General features: G+C 44.8%; 2 protein-coding genes across 2 annotated transcripts; both read left to right on the forward strand.

Moving 5' to 3' along the window:
• The first annotated feature begins 751 nt into the window (after window positions 1-751).
• Window positions 752-8,828, forward strand: chmp4ba (charged multivesicular body protein 4Ba). The gene is made up of 5 exons (XM_044121164.1): window positions 752-1,117; window positions 6,136-6,313; window positions 6,403-6,517; window positions 7,242-7,368; window positions 7,450-8,828. The coding sequence occupies exons 1-5, from the start codon at window positions 931-933 to the stop codon at window positions 7,512-7,514; spliced, it is 672 nt and encodes a 223-aa protein (XP_043977099.1). The 5' UTR covers window positions 752-930; the 3' UTR covers window positions 7,515-8,828.
• A 1,445-nt stretch (window positions 8,829-10,273) lies between these two features.
• ahcy (adenosylhomocysteinase) lies at window positions 10,274-16,947 on the forward strand. The gene is made up of 10 exons (XM_044122603.1): window positions 10,274-10,431; window positions 11,939-12,129; window positions 13,067-13,142; window positions 13,217-13,369; window positions 14,724-14,836; window positions 14,910-15,117; window positions 15,190-15,277; window positions 15,826-15,943; window positions 16,519-16,641; window positions 16,710-16,947. The coding sequence occupies exons 1-10, from the start codon at window positions 10,404-10,406 to the stop codon at window positions 16,842-16,844; spliced, it is 1,233 nt and encodes a 410-aa protein (XP_043978538.1). The 5' UTR covers window positions 10,274-10,403; the 3' UTR covers window positions 16,845-16,947.
• Window positions 16,948-17,296: the final 349 nt, after the last annotated feature.

Here is a 17,296-nt window from a genome sequence, read left to right on the forward strand (position 1 = left end):
TTTAATAATTAATGGCTGAACTCTGTATGATTATTATTTTCAATCCACTTATTGTGAACAGGAAAGGCTGACAGGATTGCATAGCCTACAGTCTTTCAAAAAAACATTTTTTTAGTTATCACCGATGCGATTTAGTGTGCTTATCACTAATGAATTATTTTATTATCCAAATGTCTAGCAAGCAACCAAAGTATTTATTTAGGCCACACATTCAATTTGAAAATTAAATGTTTTAATAGAACATTTAATTTACAGAAATATTTAGCTCCAAATGAAATATTTATTTTGCAAGCTAAATATCTATTTTGTAAATTCAATATTTAGCTTGTGAAGTAAATATTTAATTTGGAACTGAGCTGTAAATGTATGAATAAACATAAAAAAACTTTCTTATTTGATAGACTAATTAAACCAAAAATGTTGCTCTTAATTTTACTGTGTAACTTTGCATCCAATGGCTATTAGTCTCTTTGCTCAAACTTTTCTTCTCTTACTTGAACTGCGACATGTGAAGTAAAAGTATTTTGACTTCAGTGGGCTGTAAGTTTTGGATATTTAACTCCTCTGGATTTTAAGATCAAAATTCTTTGGAGAGATGCTTTAAATATTTTCTACTGTCACATAAATCTTTGAGTTTCCAGTTTTGAATAGAAGTGTTTCAGTAAATAGATTTGCTCAATGATGTATGAAGACGCTGATCCTGGCGGCTGGAATCTCCCTCTAGTCTTCCGGTGATGAGTCACGGCGCTTACGTAATGACATCACGAGGCCTGTGAGCGAAAAGCGGAAGAAAGGAGTAAAACAGCACCAGCGGCAGTTAGGACTTCTAGGAGATCCTCGTTAGCATTTCACCGGTTCGCTGTCACAAAGTTCCGCTGGGTTCCGTGTGTTCACAGCCGAACAGGCGCATTTTAATCCGAATCACACAAAATGTCGCTGTTTGGTAAGATATTCGGCACCGGAGGAGGGAAAGGAGGGAAGGGACCGACTCCCCAAGAGGCGATCCAAAAACTCCGGGAAACGGAGGAGATGTTGGCCAAAAAACAAGAGTTTCTAGAGAAGAAGATCGACCATGAGCTGCTGACGGCGAAGAAGAACGGCACGAAAAACAAACGAGGTGAGATAAATCTCCCTGGCTGTTCGGGTTTAGCGGCTGAACAGCTGCTTAGTTGCTTAGTTAGTTAGTAAGTAAGTTAGTTAGTTGGTTAGCCCACAGGCTAACCTCCAGAAGGAGAATGGGAGCTGGCAGCTGGTACTTAATTTTTTTAAATAATTTGTTCATGAACAGGGGAGCTTCTATTGAGGGTTTTGGTTTAAGCTGAAAAGAACCGGAACAGCTAAAACAATTCATTAAAAGAGCAGAAAGTGTTAAAGCGATCAAAACTCAAGCTTAAGCTGTAATAAATAAATAAATCATTGTCCAGCTGGTCCCTCCGCCGCTCTCAGTTTTCCTCCCTGAATAAATCTATGAAGGACGCAGTCCTATTGGGACACAGGGACGTGCGGTTATCATGGAAAAATAATGTATAATGATAAAATAATTTATATTGCTATTTTCACCCTGTGGTTTGTATTATAAAGTACCTATTTTTCATTTAGCTTTACCAATTTTGATTATTTTTTTCTTCAAAATCGCTCAATTTTCGCATTTTCCCATTCAAATCATCGGAAGCGCAGCAGGTGAGGCAGCAGCAGGTGAGGCAGCAGCAGGTGAGGCAGCACCGAGCTGATCCTCACCTGGGATTGCGCAACCTCTGGCTGCCATTCTATGGGAGCACGATCCTCCTGTCTGTACGTCGCCAATAAAATGGTGAAAGTTATTATTAATAATCTCAAAATAAAAATTAAGCCTAAAACCAAGCTACTGCAACAGACTGAATGTTCTGATCTTTGAGTGGGAAATATTTCAGTGTTTTTGTATTTCTTGTGGCGTTGTTGTCAGTTGCTATGGTAACAAGAGTGCGCGTAGCAGCGCTGATGCAGAGAGCGAGAAAGAAGTGGTTTTGAATTGTACTTTAACGGTTTTTCCCTTTGCCGTGGAGCATAGCACGAAATTAATAATATCTACATGTTCAAGTCTGATGGAGTTAACGGAGTTATTCTACCGCTGCGGCTATGGATGACATGTAAAGCATTAGTCTTTTTGCCCTCCAGTGTTGTCCCCATGCGCAAAATTTTCTTATGTAAACAATAACATGCAGGGGGTTTATATTTGTAAATCTGATTATGATTAAGTCAGTGCCTCACCAGCTCGTTACTGGTGCAGCGGCTATCAACGTGTCCTACCAGATCTACAGCCTTCAACTTAAAAGCTGCATCATATGAACTTCTTTGTGTTGTTTCCATGATGAGTTTGAAAACATTTCTCCTGCTCCTAGCATGAACTGGTTCTAAATGAAAATCAGCACTTTCTTCTTTGACTTCCAATGGTTCACTATGCCACTAAAATCAGTCGGTTTTGTAAAGTCTTTAGCAACCATGAGTCAACAATGCCTGGGGCACCAAGCTATATAATCCTTCATACTCCAAACCCAACATTAGAGGACCCGCCTTCTCCTGCTCTCATCAGACATGATAAAAGCTTGGATCCCTGAAGCCCCATTTGCACTTCACCGCTGGACCCGGGTCAGCCAGGGCCAAAGCTGGGCCGATCGTTTTTTTTCCAGCCCGGTACCACCCTGCTCCCTGGAGCCCTGAGACCTGTGATTCCAATCGGGCCGCCAGACCGGGCCGATTTGGAGTTAGCTGTTGATTGGTTCATTGGCTGCGGGGGCGGGACAAAGACCCGATCTCTGGATCAGAGGAGCACTAGACTTTCTCCATGTCTGCCATTTCAATATGCTGCATCAATACATTTCCGTCATAATCTATTTTCACTCTACACTGGGATTACAATCGCCTCTTCAGCCAAAGATTTTAATGGTAAATGTAAATAACATTTCTCCAATTGAACCAATCAGAAGTTGGAAAGATTGTGAACGAGGGGATTTTATTATCCAGCCGGAAAATCCCTCCTGCTGCAGCGGTAGTTCAGCACAGAGACGACATTCAGATGAGATTTTTATTTTATTAAATGTAAAGCTGAGGTGAATGTTTCCTCTCTCATGAGCACTTACAGAAAAAATGGACTGGAGACCCAAGAAGAAAACCGTTCTGTGGTCGCTGGGGAGATCACCTCGGTGGCTTTAGCTACATTCGATCCCGCTCAGTACAAAACGACCAGGGCTATAGGACCAGTAGGACCGGGTCGAACGGGGCCGGGCCGGACCCTGCTGTCCAGAAAGGGCTTCATTCTGCCTCCCATGTGGGCCGGGATGCTGCTCCTGTTTTAAAGCCGTCAGGTCAGCAGAGACGCTGAAGTTCTGATCGATCTGCTGCAGCTGTGAAGCTTTTGTTTCAACTCCTCTGGGATTTGGGGTCAGAGTTCAAACGTTATCAACCAGACCTTTGAGTTACTGATCAGATGCTCACCATGTTCATTGTTGTTTATGACGGTTTTATTATTCATTTCCACTTTGTCACTCTCTAGCCTCTCATCGCTTTGCTTGGTTAATAAAGTGACAGTGGTTCTCATTCAGGCAGTTTTCACTTCGTCTTTGGTGGCATATTTACTTCCAAACATAAACCTGATGATCCGGATTGTTTTCTGCTTCCAACTGTGAGAGGAGATAGAGGAGAGTTAGTGAGGAACATACCAAACCTGTTCTGATCACATCAGGCATGATGACTCCTCTTCCTGCACCAGCCTGTTGAATCCACGCAGTGAGACTGAAGAGGAAAAAGACTCAACACGACGTTTATGCAAACTGTTGGGACCTGATGAGCTAAGCTTCTTTATCAAGCAGAAAACTATCTGAATCTTTTTCACTTTGCTTTGAAATAAAAGCGACTCGTTCCCAGAAAGGATCAGCAGAGAGAAGTGATCTGGACTCAGCGCCGTAATCTCATAAAGAGTCACATAATGTCGTTTAGATCATGTCTGGATGCTGAAATAATCCAATCAAACTGGGACTGAGAGCCGCCATGAGGCTCCCAGTGGAACCACACAGACATGTAGCAGCCTAAATATAAATATTATCACATCTATATGGACAGGAATAATGTGGTTGGGAAGCTCAGGCGTATTTAAATCTGTTGTTTTGTTGCATCTGAGACGTGTCCTGAAGGTCAGATAAAAGCTGCAGAGTTTTTGTTTAAGGTGTTTAATAAACCGTGTTTGGAGAAAGTTTTCACCAAGGACGTTTTCTACTCACATTCTCATTTCTCTTTCACTTCAGATCCATCAAAACCAGTCAACCTCGGAAGCTGAAATAAAATTACAAAATCTATTTTTATTTTTAGATGTTGAACAACAGTATTTTATTGAACCACAGTAGTGTGATTTCTGTAGAAATGAAAATGAGTCAATGTGTTGTCAGTGTTTCAGCAGCTGGATCAGGCTGTGGCTCATTGGCTTCGTTTTTAAGCTCACGGTGTGCGTCCTGCTCTGCCTCCTACTAAAAGTCAGGTGATGTTTGTGCTCCTAATGTAACTAAAGCAGAAACATGGCAGATGAATGCTTTGTGTCGTATTTTTTAATTTTCCATTTTAAGATTTTCTGTATATATTTTTTAAAACCTCACATCAGTGAAAATTGTTTCAAACATCTGGAAGAGCCTGACTTATTGAGGAGCGTCAGAAATCATTCCCAGGACTGCAAATGGCCCCGGGGCCACACTTTGGACACCCCTAAAAACTATCCTGCATATGCTTTTTGTCCAGAAATGTTTGGGGGGGTTCTGGAAACGGGCCAAAAGAATTACACACACAGTAATGTATTTGTATAGTTTGTGAGTATTTAATATTTGACCATATTTCCATTTATTCTGGTTCCAGTTTCTGAACTTTGACCCTTTCTGACTCCTGACCAAACCACAGAATCTCTAAATAACCAGAATAAACCCAAAACTTTTGAGGAAATGAAACATCTTGCTTTAAAATAAAAATGAAACAGTTTGGTTAACATTACTGACTCTTGACATCTTCTACCTGAAATATATCTGAGAGCCCAGACAGACGTGAAAGGGTTAATTCACCCCTTCACAAAATAAAAATGAGTGAATTTGGAGACTGAATGTTTTTAACAATTAAAAGGCAAACTGCCCTCCAGCAGGCGGCATGGTGAATAATGATAAGCTGATGAACTGAGCCAAACGTGTCTCTTTATTCCTCTGGGCTCAGAAGGACAGATGGACAATGGACAGGGCGCACACTGTACATCTGTCAGACGTAGAGTGGATAATGGACAGATGGACAGCTTTCCGTCCGACTTCTGGAGAAAACTTTGATTTCTTAAAAAACATCCTGGTTTTATTCAGCGACTCTTTCTTGTTTCAGAGATCCTTGCATCTCTATGGCAACCATTCGGCTCCAAAACGCCTGGAGGGCCTAGCCCCGCCTTCAAGGCACAGCTCCGCCCACACTCAGCTCCTTCAGACTAGCCAGCAGTAATTAGCTAACATCTGCTGCTCAGAGCAGTGCTGGTAAAAACAAAAGGTTAACAGGGGAGCCGTGTTGGGACAACTTCCTGGAGGCGGAGCTTCAGAGAGAGCAGGAGCTTCTTAAAGACAGAGGCCCAATTTCAATTAGTTAAAACAGGAAGTCACATTTCTTTCAAATCATATTTGATATATTCAGCATTTTACAAGTGAAAGTTTCATTGCTACAAAATGGCACTAAGTGCCTGGAACTTCCATGATACCAAGACAGTTTTATGTCAAAACATCAACATATTAAATTATTGATTAATAAATGTTAGGTGGTCCTGCTTGCCATGTTTTTGAGGCTTTATACCTTAAAACCGACATTATTAGTCATGAGATTTTGGTCATTTTACTTATTAGATATGAGAATCAATATTTTTAAATGTGGAACTGCTTCACAATATGTGTCTGTTTTAAAGCAGTTTTGAGTATCAGGCTGACTTCCTGTTTCTTGTTGCTGCTGATCTAGCTGTGTTCCAGAAAGACTCACTTCCTGTTTGGTCTAAATTCAAAAACAAGAAAAGCTGAATGTGCGTCAGGTTAATTTATCTCAGCTGACTGATGGGACTGGTTAATGGAGGTGTAATAAATGAAGGTGACCTTTGACCCCCAGCGGCTCTCCAGGCCCTAAAGAGGAAAAAGCGCTATGAGAAGCAGCTGGCCCAGATTGATGGGACATTGTCTACCATCGAGTTCCAGCGGGAGGCGCTAGAGAACGCCAACACCAACACGGAGGTGCTGAAGAACATGGGCTTCGCTGCCAAAGCCATGAAGGCCGCACACGAGAACATGTAAGCTCTCTGTTCCACTTCCTGTCACTTTGGGCTTACTTCCTGTTGGTTTTCCTATAAACGCAATCTTTCTCCCCGCCGTCCGCCAGGGACATCGACAAGGTGGACGACCTGATGGCGGACATCACGGAGCAGCAGGAGCTGGCGCAGGAGATCTCTGATGTCATCTCCAGACCGGTGGGCTTCGGGGAAGATTACGACGAGGTGAGAGCCGATCGGAACCAGAGGTCCAGTTCAGCTCTGACTTCATGTTCGCTCTTTGATTCTCCTGCTTCAGATGCCGTCCGAACTGCACAAAACGGAGCGCTGCTGGGTGGCGGCCATCTTTACTGGTTAAACAGAGCGCTGCTGGGTGGCGGCCATCTTTACTGGTTAAACAGAGCGCTGCTGGGTGGCGGCCATCTTTACTGGTTAAACAGAGCGCTGCTGGGTGGCGGCCATCTTTACTGGTTAAACAGAGCGCTGCTGAGTGGCGGCCATCTTTACTGCCTAACAGAGCGCTGCTGGGTGGCGGCCATCTTTACTGGTTAAACAGAGCGCTGCTGGGTGGCGGCCATCTTTACTGGTTAAACAGAGCGCTGCTGGGTGGCGGCCATCTTTACTGGTTAAACAGAGCGCTGCTGGGTGGCGGCCATCTTTACTGGTTAAACAGAGCGCTGCTGGGTGGCGGCCATCTTTACTGGTTAAACAGAGCGCTGCTGGGTGGCGGCCATCTTTACTGGTTAAACAGAGCGCTGCTGGGTGTCGGCCATCTTTACTGGTTAAACAGATCGCTGCTGGGTGGCGGCCATCTTTACTGGTTAAACAGAGCGCTGCTGGGTGGCGGCCATCTTTACTGGTTAAACAGAGCGTTGCTGGGTGGCGGCCATCTTTACTGCCTAACGGAGCGTTGTCCAGATTATGACCTAATCCCAGCGTCTGTGTTCAGGATGAGCTGATGGCGGAGCTGGAGGAGTTGGAGCAGGAGGAGCTGGATCAAAACCTGCTGGAGATCGAAGGAACAGAAGACGTGTCTCTGCCCAGCGTCCCGTCCACGTCGCTTCCCTCTCAGCCAGGTGACACTTCCTGTTCAGACTCACCTGCTGCTGCGCCGGACGCTCAGCCTCACCTTTGACCTCTCTCTGTTTCTGCTCCAGCCAAGAAGAAGGTGGAGGAAGACGAGGACGACATGGCCGACCTGGAGGCCTGGGCGGCCAACTGAGCGGGGTTTCCCTAGCAGAGCAGCAGGGTCTGTAGGTTGCTGATGCTGCTCTGCGTCCCAGCTTCTCTTCCTGCTGAGCGACCTCTGACCTCTGCTCCCTCTGAGTGAAACAAAATGTCCTCCAGGAGCCTGAGGCTACCCTGTGTTTGTGGAAATGGTGTGTGTGGATGTGTGTGTGTGTGTGTGTGTGTGTGGGTGTGTGTGTGCATGTGTGTGCATGTGTGTGGGTGTGTGTGTGCACGCGCAGCAGCAGCAGGACCAGGCTTGTTTTACAGCAATGTGAAGCATCAACTCGTGTACAGAAAGTGGCGCGGCGGCAGCCATCTTGCTGCTGTCCATGTTCCTGTCAGTCTGCTGCGCTGCAGAGATGATGAACCTGTTTCTGCTGAATGTTTTAGGAACGTCGGATTGGTACTGAACCGTGATCCACAGAGTACTGAAGGAGCGTTTTTCTCCTCTTGCACAGCTGGAGTTTAAACCTTCGCTGCTTCGCTTCAGCCACACCTTCAAGTCTTATTTTCCTTAAAGCAATTTGGAAGAAAACATGAAAAATTTTGTTGCCTTTCAAGAGTTTAAATAATCTAAAATGTCACACACATCCCTGAAACAGACTTGTTGCATCAACCAACTACTTAAATGTTGTGTATTTAGCTCAGTGATTTCATCAACAACCGGAATGTTCTGCAGGAAGAACTCGCAGCGTTCTGCTCTGAGCTGCTGCTCTTCTCGCTGAGTTAATCTCCTCAGATTGCTGAACGGTTTGGGATTAAATGAGACTAAGGTGAACTCCTGAAGGGAGGTTTTCTGTTTCAGCTGTAGATTGATAAATTGATGTTTGATCTGTTTCTGATTGGCCTGCTGCTCTGCTGAATGAAACGTGCCTGACACCTCCTGCGCCTTGTGGTTTGCGCTTTCCTAACGACTGGCTTTATGTGTAACTCTGCTCCAGCACTCACTGACGGACCCGATAGGTTCTGGTTCTGACTCGGTCTTCCTGCTGAAATCACCATGGAAACGAGCTTCTGCTCCCTGCCGGGCTGCAGCCTCTCCTCCTGCTTGTCAGATCCAAACTTTGATAAAAGCGTTGCAGCTCTTTGTATTTATAATAAGTAAAAAGCTCCAACATATGCTGGGATTACTTTACCTCAGATGTCGTCATGCTCTTCCTGATTGCGCTGGTTCTGGACTTTATGCGGCGCAAACAGTTTCACTGTTACTACAGCACAGGTAACCTGAATAAAGTTTGGATACTATGACTTGTAAGAATTGCTGATTCTCTAAATAAAAGAATTAGATTTTTATGCTTTTTCTCAATCGGCCATTGCTGGTCCTTTTTTCTGTTTTTTTAAAGTCATTCTGTTTATGTTCCTCCTTTATTAAATAGTTACGACTCTTTTTTTAAGTCTTGGTGGAGGAAGTGTTTCCAAGTTCAGTTCCGGATCGAAGATATTTTAAAAGTTTATCCGTAGATAAACAGAACTGGTCCAGGAACTGAGCCTTGAGGAACACCTCCATCAACAGCTTCCTTGTTTTCAAGTTCAAATTCTTTTTCAACAGTTTCTGTCATTCACTTTGATTTATAAACATCTACAGAAAGAATCATTTACTGCTAGAAAAACATGTTTCTTTTAAATAGTTTAAGTTTTTGGTTGTTTTCTAAACTCGGCCTCACAGAGCCAGAGGAACCTGAGCTGCCAGTTCTACATCTGCTCCTGAATTAGCTGTAACATGTTACAGCTCAATGTCAAAGGTCACCCTCAGACCGTCCATTTCACCGGCTGCATTCCTTTGATCTTTTCTAACTAAAGCTACAGAAAATGTTGTGACTTGCATGCAAAGTTATAATTTAAACATCTGGGTTGCATAATTTCAGACGGTGTGAGAAGTAAAGATGGTGGGTCAGCTTTGACCCCCTTCCAGGTAGAAGTTACATTATAAGATGATTGTGTTGTTATTGCCAGACATTTGGCACACAGAAACATGAAGCAAATTTGATGTTTTACAAACCAGTAAAAGACTTGGAAACCAGTCTTAAATTAATTCCATTTCTGCAGCAGCAAAGCAGAAAAACATGAACAGAAAATAAAAAATAATTTGCTTCTGCTTCCCGTACCAGTCTGGATGTATAATAACTGAAGACACCAGCGAATTATTAACTCCAGGCAATATATTCACTGCTTCATTGGAGGTTTTTGTAAACTTTCTCAGCTACCTCTTTATATATCCAGATCATTTTATTGAACGCCTCAACTGCCTTTCATTGGGGAACAGCAGCGGCTCTACTCCAACATCTTTATGGATAATTGAGTTCATAAATGTTGCTCACTTATATTTAGGAGCTCTCATATACAAAGACTATGTTTATATCGGTAACAATTTTTCTGCATTATCAGTCCAAACAAATGAAATGAAAGCTTTATCCTAGGGATTGATTTTGAGTTAAATTGTTATACAAAACCGGGGATATTTGCATAAGGCGTTGAATCAGTGGTTATAAACAGAGATTTTCTCGGTTTTAAACGTTAAACTTGCTCCCAGAAGAACTGAAGAATACAGTACAGGTGTTTTTTTGTTGTTGTTGTAACCTTTGTGTCGAGGCTTACGGAATAACAGCTAAAAACACCGACAGAGTCCGGTCCAGACTCGCTCTAACTACGTCACAATTCACGTACTGATTGGCTACCCGGCTGTGGGGTGGGAGTTGCTCCAGCCAATGGGAAACCAGAGCATCCTCGTGTCAGAGCCACCCAGCTACGGAGAGCTGTCTGAACGAAGCCCGGCCGATAAAAACCGAGCCGTCATGTTCCAGTCCCTCCCTCTCCGCCTCAGTCCGCCGGCCAGGCTGCAGCTTCAGACTGACTCTTCGGAACCAAACTACACACAACAGCCATGTCTGAGAAACTGCCCTACAAAGTTGGTAGGTGGCTGCGCTCCTTTTCTCGCCGTTAAATCGGTATTTACCGGAGTAGCTTTGTTGGCGAGATGTTAAGGTTGAATGTTCTAACTGGTTCTGACGGGTTCAGAAACTTTAACAGAACCTAATATCCAACTTTATGTTCGCATAATACATACATAATACATATGATTCCGTTTTTAGGCTCATGTTTTCCAGGCCGAGTTCACTTGTTAGCAAGCATTACAGATCAATGTGTAGTTGTAGTTTGAACGTCCCCGGGTATTTCACATTCTGTTTTAATCTTCGGTAGTTCTGTAGTTTATGGTCAGTCCGGGTCTCATGTTTACATTTCGCAGGCTTGTAGTTCAGTCCTGAGAATGAATCGACATGTAATCGCGCCCAGCATGGGTTTCTCTTGTACCTGAAGCAGCTCACCAAGCGCTTCTGGGTAATGTAGTTAATCAGCGCAGCCCGTGGCTCGGCGCTCCACTGCTCGCGCGGTGTTTGTAAACTCTATCTCCCGTGATGCCTCGCGCTTCACCGCCAGTTTGCTCGTGAGTGACAAGAACAGGCAGAGATTATGCGTCGCTGCACCGACTGAGAGTAGCTACATAGCTGTAACAACACGTGGTCTCCCTACGCGCTTAGTGTCTGTCTGTAATAGTTTTATTTATGATTTTCAATAGTTCTAATGTGTTTTTCAGGTTCTAGTGCACTTGTAATCTTAATGGCTTCAGATGTGTGAAAAATGTGATCAAACGCATTAAAAGTAATCAAAAAGCAAATTGAAACCTGTTGGCGGCTGTTAAGCAACAACAAAACGGCAAAGCAAGACGATTTATTTCTTTGAAATTGACGCTGTTGGATCGTCATGTGACTGGAAGCCAACAAAATATGATTGATATGATCAGTAGGGTCAGAGTCCAAACCAACGCTGTCCAAGGCCTGCAGAAATCAAACTTTTAACCATCTTAATTCATGCACTGGAGTAATGTTGGAGTATTTTACTTGTTTACGTGACGCCAGGTTTGTAACTTTCTGCTGCCCATTGGTCAGGTTTGGTCATTCTGGTTCAGTTCACAGCAGAATGGTTTTTAATTAACACCAAAAAGCTGCAATGAGAGAAATGAAGGTGCAGAGAAGGAAGTTTTGACTGAACAGGATATTTTTTGTGAGTGTGTCTGACTCAAATCAGGCCAAGTTTGATAAAATGTCTGTTCCTCTCAGTTTACTTGCATAGAAACCTTTTAAAGAATAATTGGGCATCTTGCAATTGATAATCCGGATCAGTTGTGATGAATGTGACTGAATTGAAGAGGTTTTTGTCAGGTGCCTGCAGACGGCGTTCTGGTGAACTTGGAAGTTTTCCAGTGTGATTTATTCCTCTTAGCTGAGCTGAAAATTAGTTTTTCTGCAGGAAAGAGAATAAATAAAAGTTTTTACTGAGTGAAAAGCCTCTGAATATTGAGCCAGATGTTGTTGATGTTTCCTAACCGTTGTCCTCCCTGGCGGCGCCGGTCGGGTCCAGCTGACATCAGCCTGGCGGAGTGGGGCCGGAAGGCCATCGCCATCGCAGAGAACGAGATGCCGGGCCTGATGAAGATGAGGGAGCTGTACGGCCAGTCCAAGCCGCTGAAGGGCGCGCGCATCGCAGGCTGCCTGCACATGACGCTGCAGACCGCCGTGCTCATCGAGACCCTGACGGCCCTCGGAGCTGAGGTGACCTTTGACCCTCTGCTACCGGCTGAGTTAATGTTGAACTAATGAAGGAGCTTTGTTGTGTTTATGGCAGCTGTTTGCTCTCAGGCTCTGCGGGGCCCAGCATATCCAGCTAATGTTGACTCAGTTCTGCTCCTCAAGGCTGCTGTGCTGTTATCACATCTGAGTCCGTCCGACCCGAACTGGTCCCATCCTGCACGAACCAGCAGGATGGGACCAGAAAACTGCCTGGGTCAGAGCAGAACTGGACTTCTGGAGAGGAAATGGGTTCAAACCTCGTCCACATTCAGTAAAATCTTTCCCTCATTTCCTCAGACCTGCAGCCTCTGTGTTCTGACACCAGGAGGCAGCAGTGAGCGACAGTTAAATATTCACAAAATTTAAAACCTCTGGTTTTAAGCAGAATGTGAACCCAACCTGGACTGCAGGATGTTTATAACGGGTCCAACCAGTCAGCCATGTTGGACCGGCCCGGCGCTGAACTCATTCACTGGAAGCTCTGGTTTTAAATCCATCTGGAGTGACTGATCTAGACTGAGTTACTCTGGAAATGTATTTCTGTCGAGTTTCTAGAGCAAATATCTCAGTTCAGTTAAGACAAAAATAACTGAAAAGTAACAAAATCAATATTCATTAATAATGAATATTGATAAAATTCACTGATCAGGGAAATGATTCACTGTGGGTTCGTCCTCATTTCTGATCAATATGAAGGATCTTTTTCTGATCGATCTGAACTCGGATGTTTGTCTGGTCAGATTTAGTTTTTTGCAGTGTAGCTTCAGGTGATGCACTGTAAAAGATGAACATGCAGCGAACGTGATCAATTCGCCAATAAATCTGTTTCTATTGATTATTGATAGAGGTGGACGTCGTCTCATCAGAGGTGGTTTGAACTGTAAAAGGTGAACATGTCTGACCTCTGACCCCTCCACAGGTTCAGTGGTCCAGCTGCAACATCTTCTCCACCCAGGACCACGCCGCCGCCGCCATCGCCAAAACCGGCGTTCCAGGTACCCGACGGCGCCCCCTGTGGCTGCTCGGCGTAGCGCCCAGACAGGAAGTGACCTGTGATTTATTTTTCCAGTTTACGCCTGGAAGGGCGAGACGGACGAGGAGTACGTGTGGTGCATCGAGCAGACGCTGTACTTCAGAGACGGAGCGCCGCTCAACATGATCCTGGACGACGGAGGAGACCTCACCAACCTGGTGCACCAGAAATACCCCAAGCTGCTGGCAGGTGGGTTCCTGCCCCGCTCTGCCCCACTCTGCCCCCTTCAGGCCCCTTCAGGCCGTGCAGGTTCATTCCTGTAAGGCAGGGTGTCCAAGGTGTGGTGCGGGGGCCATTTGTGGACGCAGCGGGCACGTAAACTTTCTGTTGCTTTGAAAATCTCCTCTTTAATCATCAGGTTTTTTCTCTCCGTCTTTCCAGTAACTTTCACATGAACCAGCTTTTCATCCATTTATGAAACTTCTAAAGCCGTTCCAAAAAACTGAATGCAGATTTTTGTTGCTCAGAATCTGAAACATTTTGTTCAGTTTTTCTGTCTTTAAATGTTCACATTTGTTTTAATGAGGCGGATCTCTTTGGTTTCGATCTGGAATCATTTCCACGCCGCTCTCCTTAAATTATTTAAAGTATTCTCAGTTTATTGTTCAGCGGTTTCGTCCTTTTGGACGTGTGATAAAGTTTGGACACCCTGTTCTAAAGTTTCACGTTTCTCAGAAGTTGAGCTCCACTGAAAAAACACAATAGTTGACTAAAGTCATCCATTTACCTTTTATTCTGCTCAAAGTGTAAAAAAGCTCCGTATTTCAAAACTCCTGTAATTAGGTTGTCATATTTTATTTTCCTGTATAAAGTTGAACTTTTACACTGTTAAAGTTATCAGGGTTGTTGATATTTACTGTAATATGAACTATTGGATCAAACTGAGTTATGAGTAAAACGTTATTTACAGTTTGAACCAGATTTTAACATAAAGCTGAGAGAGAAACGGTTTTTCTTCTTCGCTGTCTGAAGTTACATCTGATAAACTTTTATTTCTGTTTGCGAAAAGCCAGAAAACTAAAAGAAGATTTTTAGAGAGTTTTTGTATTTAATTTTGTCAGGAAGGTCATTTATCTCAACAGGGTTTGTTTGGATTGTTTTAATGTAATTGTTATTTCTAATTCTTTTTGATCATTTTATATGTTAAACAAAGTTACTGAAATTGGAGGATTTTTTTTGTGAATTGTTTTTTATTCTCTGGTGTTTATGGTGAAACATTTCAAACCATTTTGTTTTATTTTAGCTCATCTTGTTGCAGCTGTAGAATACTGTTAACTTATTAATAACAGTAAGAAATGAGATCGTGAATTTAAACTTTTTAAATTTTTCTAGACTTGTATTGTTTTTATATTGTTTTTGCTGGAAAAGTTGAAAACGTTTGAATTTTACTGTGGAAAACTGAACGAGTCCTGGAAGTTCTTCTTCTCTTGGTTTTTCTTCTCTTGTTTTTTTTTCTTCTTCTCTGGTTTTTCTTCTTCTCTTGTTTTTTTTCTTCTTCTCTTGTTTTTCTTCTTCTCTTGTTTCATGTGTGGCCTGTCCTCAGGTATCCGCGGCGTTTCGGAGGAAACCACCACAGGAGTTCATAACCTCTACAAGATGTTGAAAAAAGGCGACCTGAAGATGCCAGCCATCAACGTCAACGACTCCGTCACCAAGGTAACCGCCCACCTGACCGCCGCCTCCGTCTGCAGCCTTCCTCCTCCTCCTCATCGTCAGCACGTCTCTGCAGAGTAAGTTCGACAACCTGTACGGCTGCAGGGAGAGTCTGATCGACGGCATCAAGCGAGCCACCGACGTCATGATCGCCGGGAAGGTCGCCGTGGTAGCGGGCTACGGCGACGTCGGCAAAGGCTGCGTCCAGGCGCTGCGGGCCTTCGGCGCCCGCGTCATCGTCACGGAGATCGACCCCATCAACGCCCTGCAGGCCGCCATGGAGGGTGAGCGCGCGCCGGCCGAGGCGGCGAGCTTTGGGCCGCGGCAGGTCGACTAACGCAGACTTCCTGTTTCAGGGTACGAGGTCACAACGATGGACGAAGCCTGCAAGGAGGGAAACATCTTCGTCACCACGACCGGCTGCGAGGACATCATCCTGGGGCGGTGAGCGCCTGCCGCCGCCGCGCCGCAGCACAATATCTGACATTAATGCTGCAGCTTTCAGTTTAATCTGAGAAATTTAATCTGAGAAATTTAATCTGAGAAATTTAATCTGAGACGTTTAATCCAGCATAATGAAACTTTCCTCACGGCGAAGCGAAGCCAACGGCGCTGCAGAGGAACAGGAAGTGACAACAGCTTTTACTTTTTTACAGGAATATTTCTCTCATAAAAACTCAGTTTAGCAGATAATATTGGAGTTCTTAAAAAATCACCAGGGAAACATGAAGTGTTTAAATATTTTTATTTACACTTTAACTGATTTCAGACGGTTTTTGTCGGTTAAAAATACATTAATATTCACTTTGCATTTTGTGTGATTTTTGTATTCGTTTATCTACAAATATATTTTTTATTCTAGTGACATTTTATAAAGGAAAGTAAAAAAAAAACAGTTTTTATGTTGCCGTTCTTGACGCATTTAAAATTGTACATGGTGATGTCAGCCTGTTAGTTTCCGTAGCAACGAGTGATTTCATTTTCCATTTCAGCCATTTTGAGAGCATGAAGGACGACGCCATCGTCTGCAACATCGGACACTTTGACTGCGAGATCGACATGAACTGGCTGAACAAGAACGCCGCGGAGCGCATCAACGTGAAACCGCAGGTGGGCCGGCAGTTCACCACTTCACCGTTGATACGTTCATGTCCACATTCACTCATTCATCAGGGTTGGATTTCCTGCGTTTTGCCCCTGAGGCGTTGCAGCTCAACTCGCCGTGTTGTCGCTGCGTCAGACGGGGCGCAGACGAACCGCTGGCGCTTCGAGGCGCCGAGCTCTCCTGCTCTGAGAGACTCGGACTCGAACGCCATCGACACGCCGCCGGTCGCTTCATTTCAGAAAACATGGGACAAATTGTGACACCGGTTCGGTCCGCTTTAACCCGACTCCGGTCCCGACCTCTGACCTCTGTTCCTCCAAACCTTGGTCTGGGTTCGGTTGAAGTGAACTCTGGTTGGTTTGAATGTGAACACCAACCGGACCAGAGACCGCTGCAACAGCAGGGCATTCTGGGTAAATACAACCAAAGCTAACATGCTAGCTTGGCGCTAGCAGCAGAAATGTCTTGAAAAATCACTAAAATCTGAGGCTTCCATTTTAGTTCCCACTTCTAGGAAAACAAACTAAAATTCGCTTTACGGTGGTTTACCTGCAGCGTAACGGTAGGTTCTGCTCCTCAGGTGGACCGGTACCGGATGAAAAATGGCCGCCACGTCATCGTGCTGGCGGAGGGCCGCCTGGTGAACCTGGGCTGCGCCATGGGTCACCCGTCCTTCGTCATGAGCAACTCCTTCACCAACCAGGTGAGGAGGAAGAGGAGGAGGAGGAAGGCTGCGTTGGGTCGGTGGTTCTGACTGCTGTCGTTCTGCAGGTTCTGGCCCAGATCGAGTTGTGGACCAACACGGCCAAGTATCCGGTTGGAGTCTACTTCCTGCCCAAGAAGGTGAGCAGCCAATCCGATGCAGAGGAACCGGTCCAACGTTTTCATCTAGATGCTAACATCTAGAGCAGGGGCCACCAACGCAGGGGCCACCAACGCAGGGCCCCTGCGTTGATGGCCCCTGCGTTGTGGCCCCTGTGTTGGTGGCCCCCTGTGTTGGTGGCCCCCTGTGTTGGTGGCCCCCTGTGTTGGTGGCCCCTAGTGCTGGTGGCCCCCTGTGTTGGTGGCCCCCTGTGTTGGTGGCCCCCTGTGTTGGTGGCCCCTGCTCTGTACCTTTTTCTTTTACTTGAGTAATATAATTATTGCTGTGGCCCCTAAAATGTTGGTGGCCCCTGTTAGTCTGTAGCTGGTCCCCTAGATGTTGGTGGCCCCTGTACTTTTTTTTTTGGTGGCCCCTGTGTTGGTGGCCCCAGTGTTTATCTGCAGCTGCAACAATCCAGACAATTTAGAATCAGACAGAAAATCTCCCCTGTGGGGAATCAAAGTTTGGTGGCCCCTAGTGTTGGTGGCCCCTGATG

The sequence above is a fragment of the Gambusia affinis genome, linkage group LG07 (genome assembly GCF_019740435.1).
Source record: "Gambusia affinis linkage group LG07, SWU_Gaff_1.0, whole genome shotgun sequence".
Lineage (NCBI taxonomy): Eukaryota > Metazoa > Chordata > Actinopteri > Cyprinodontiformes > Poeciliidae > Gambusia > Gambusia affinis.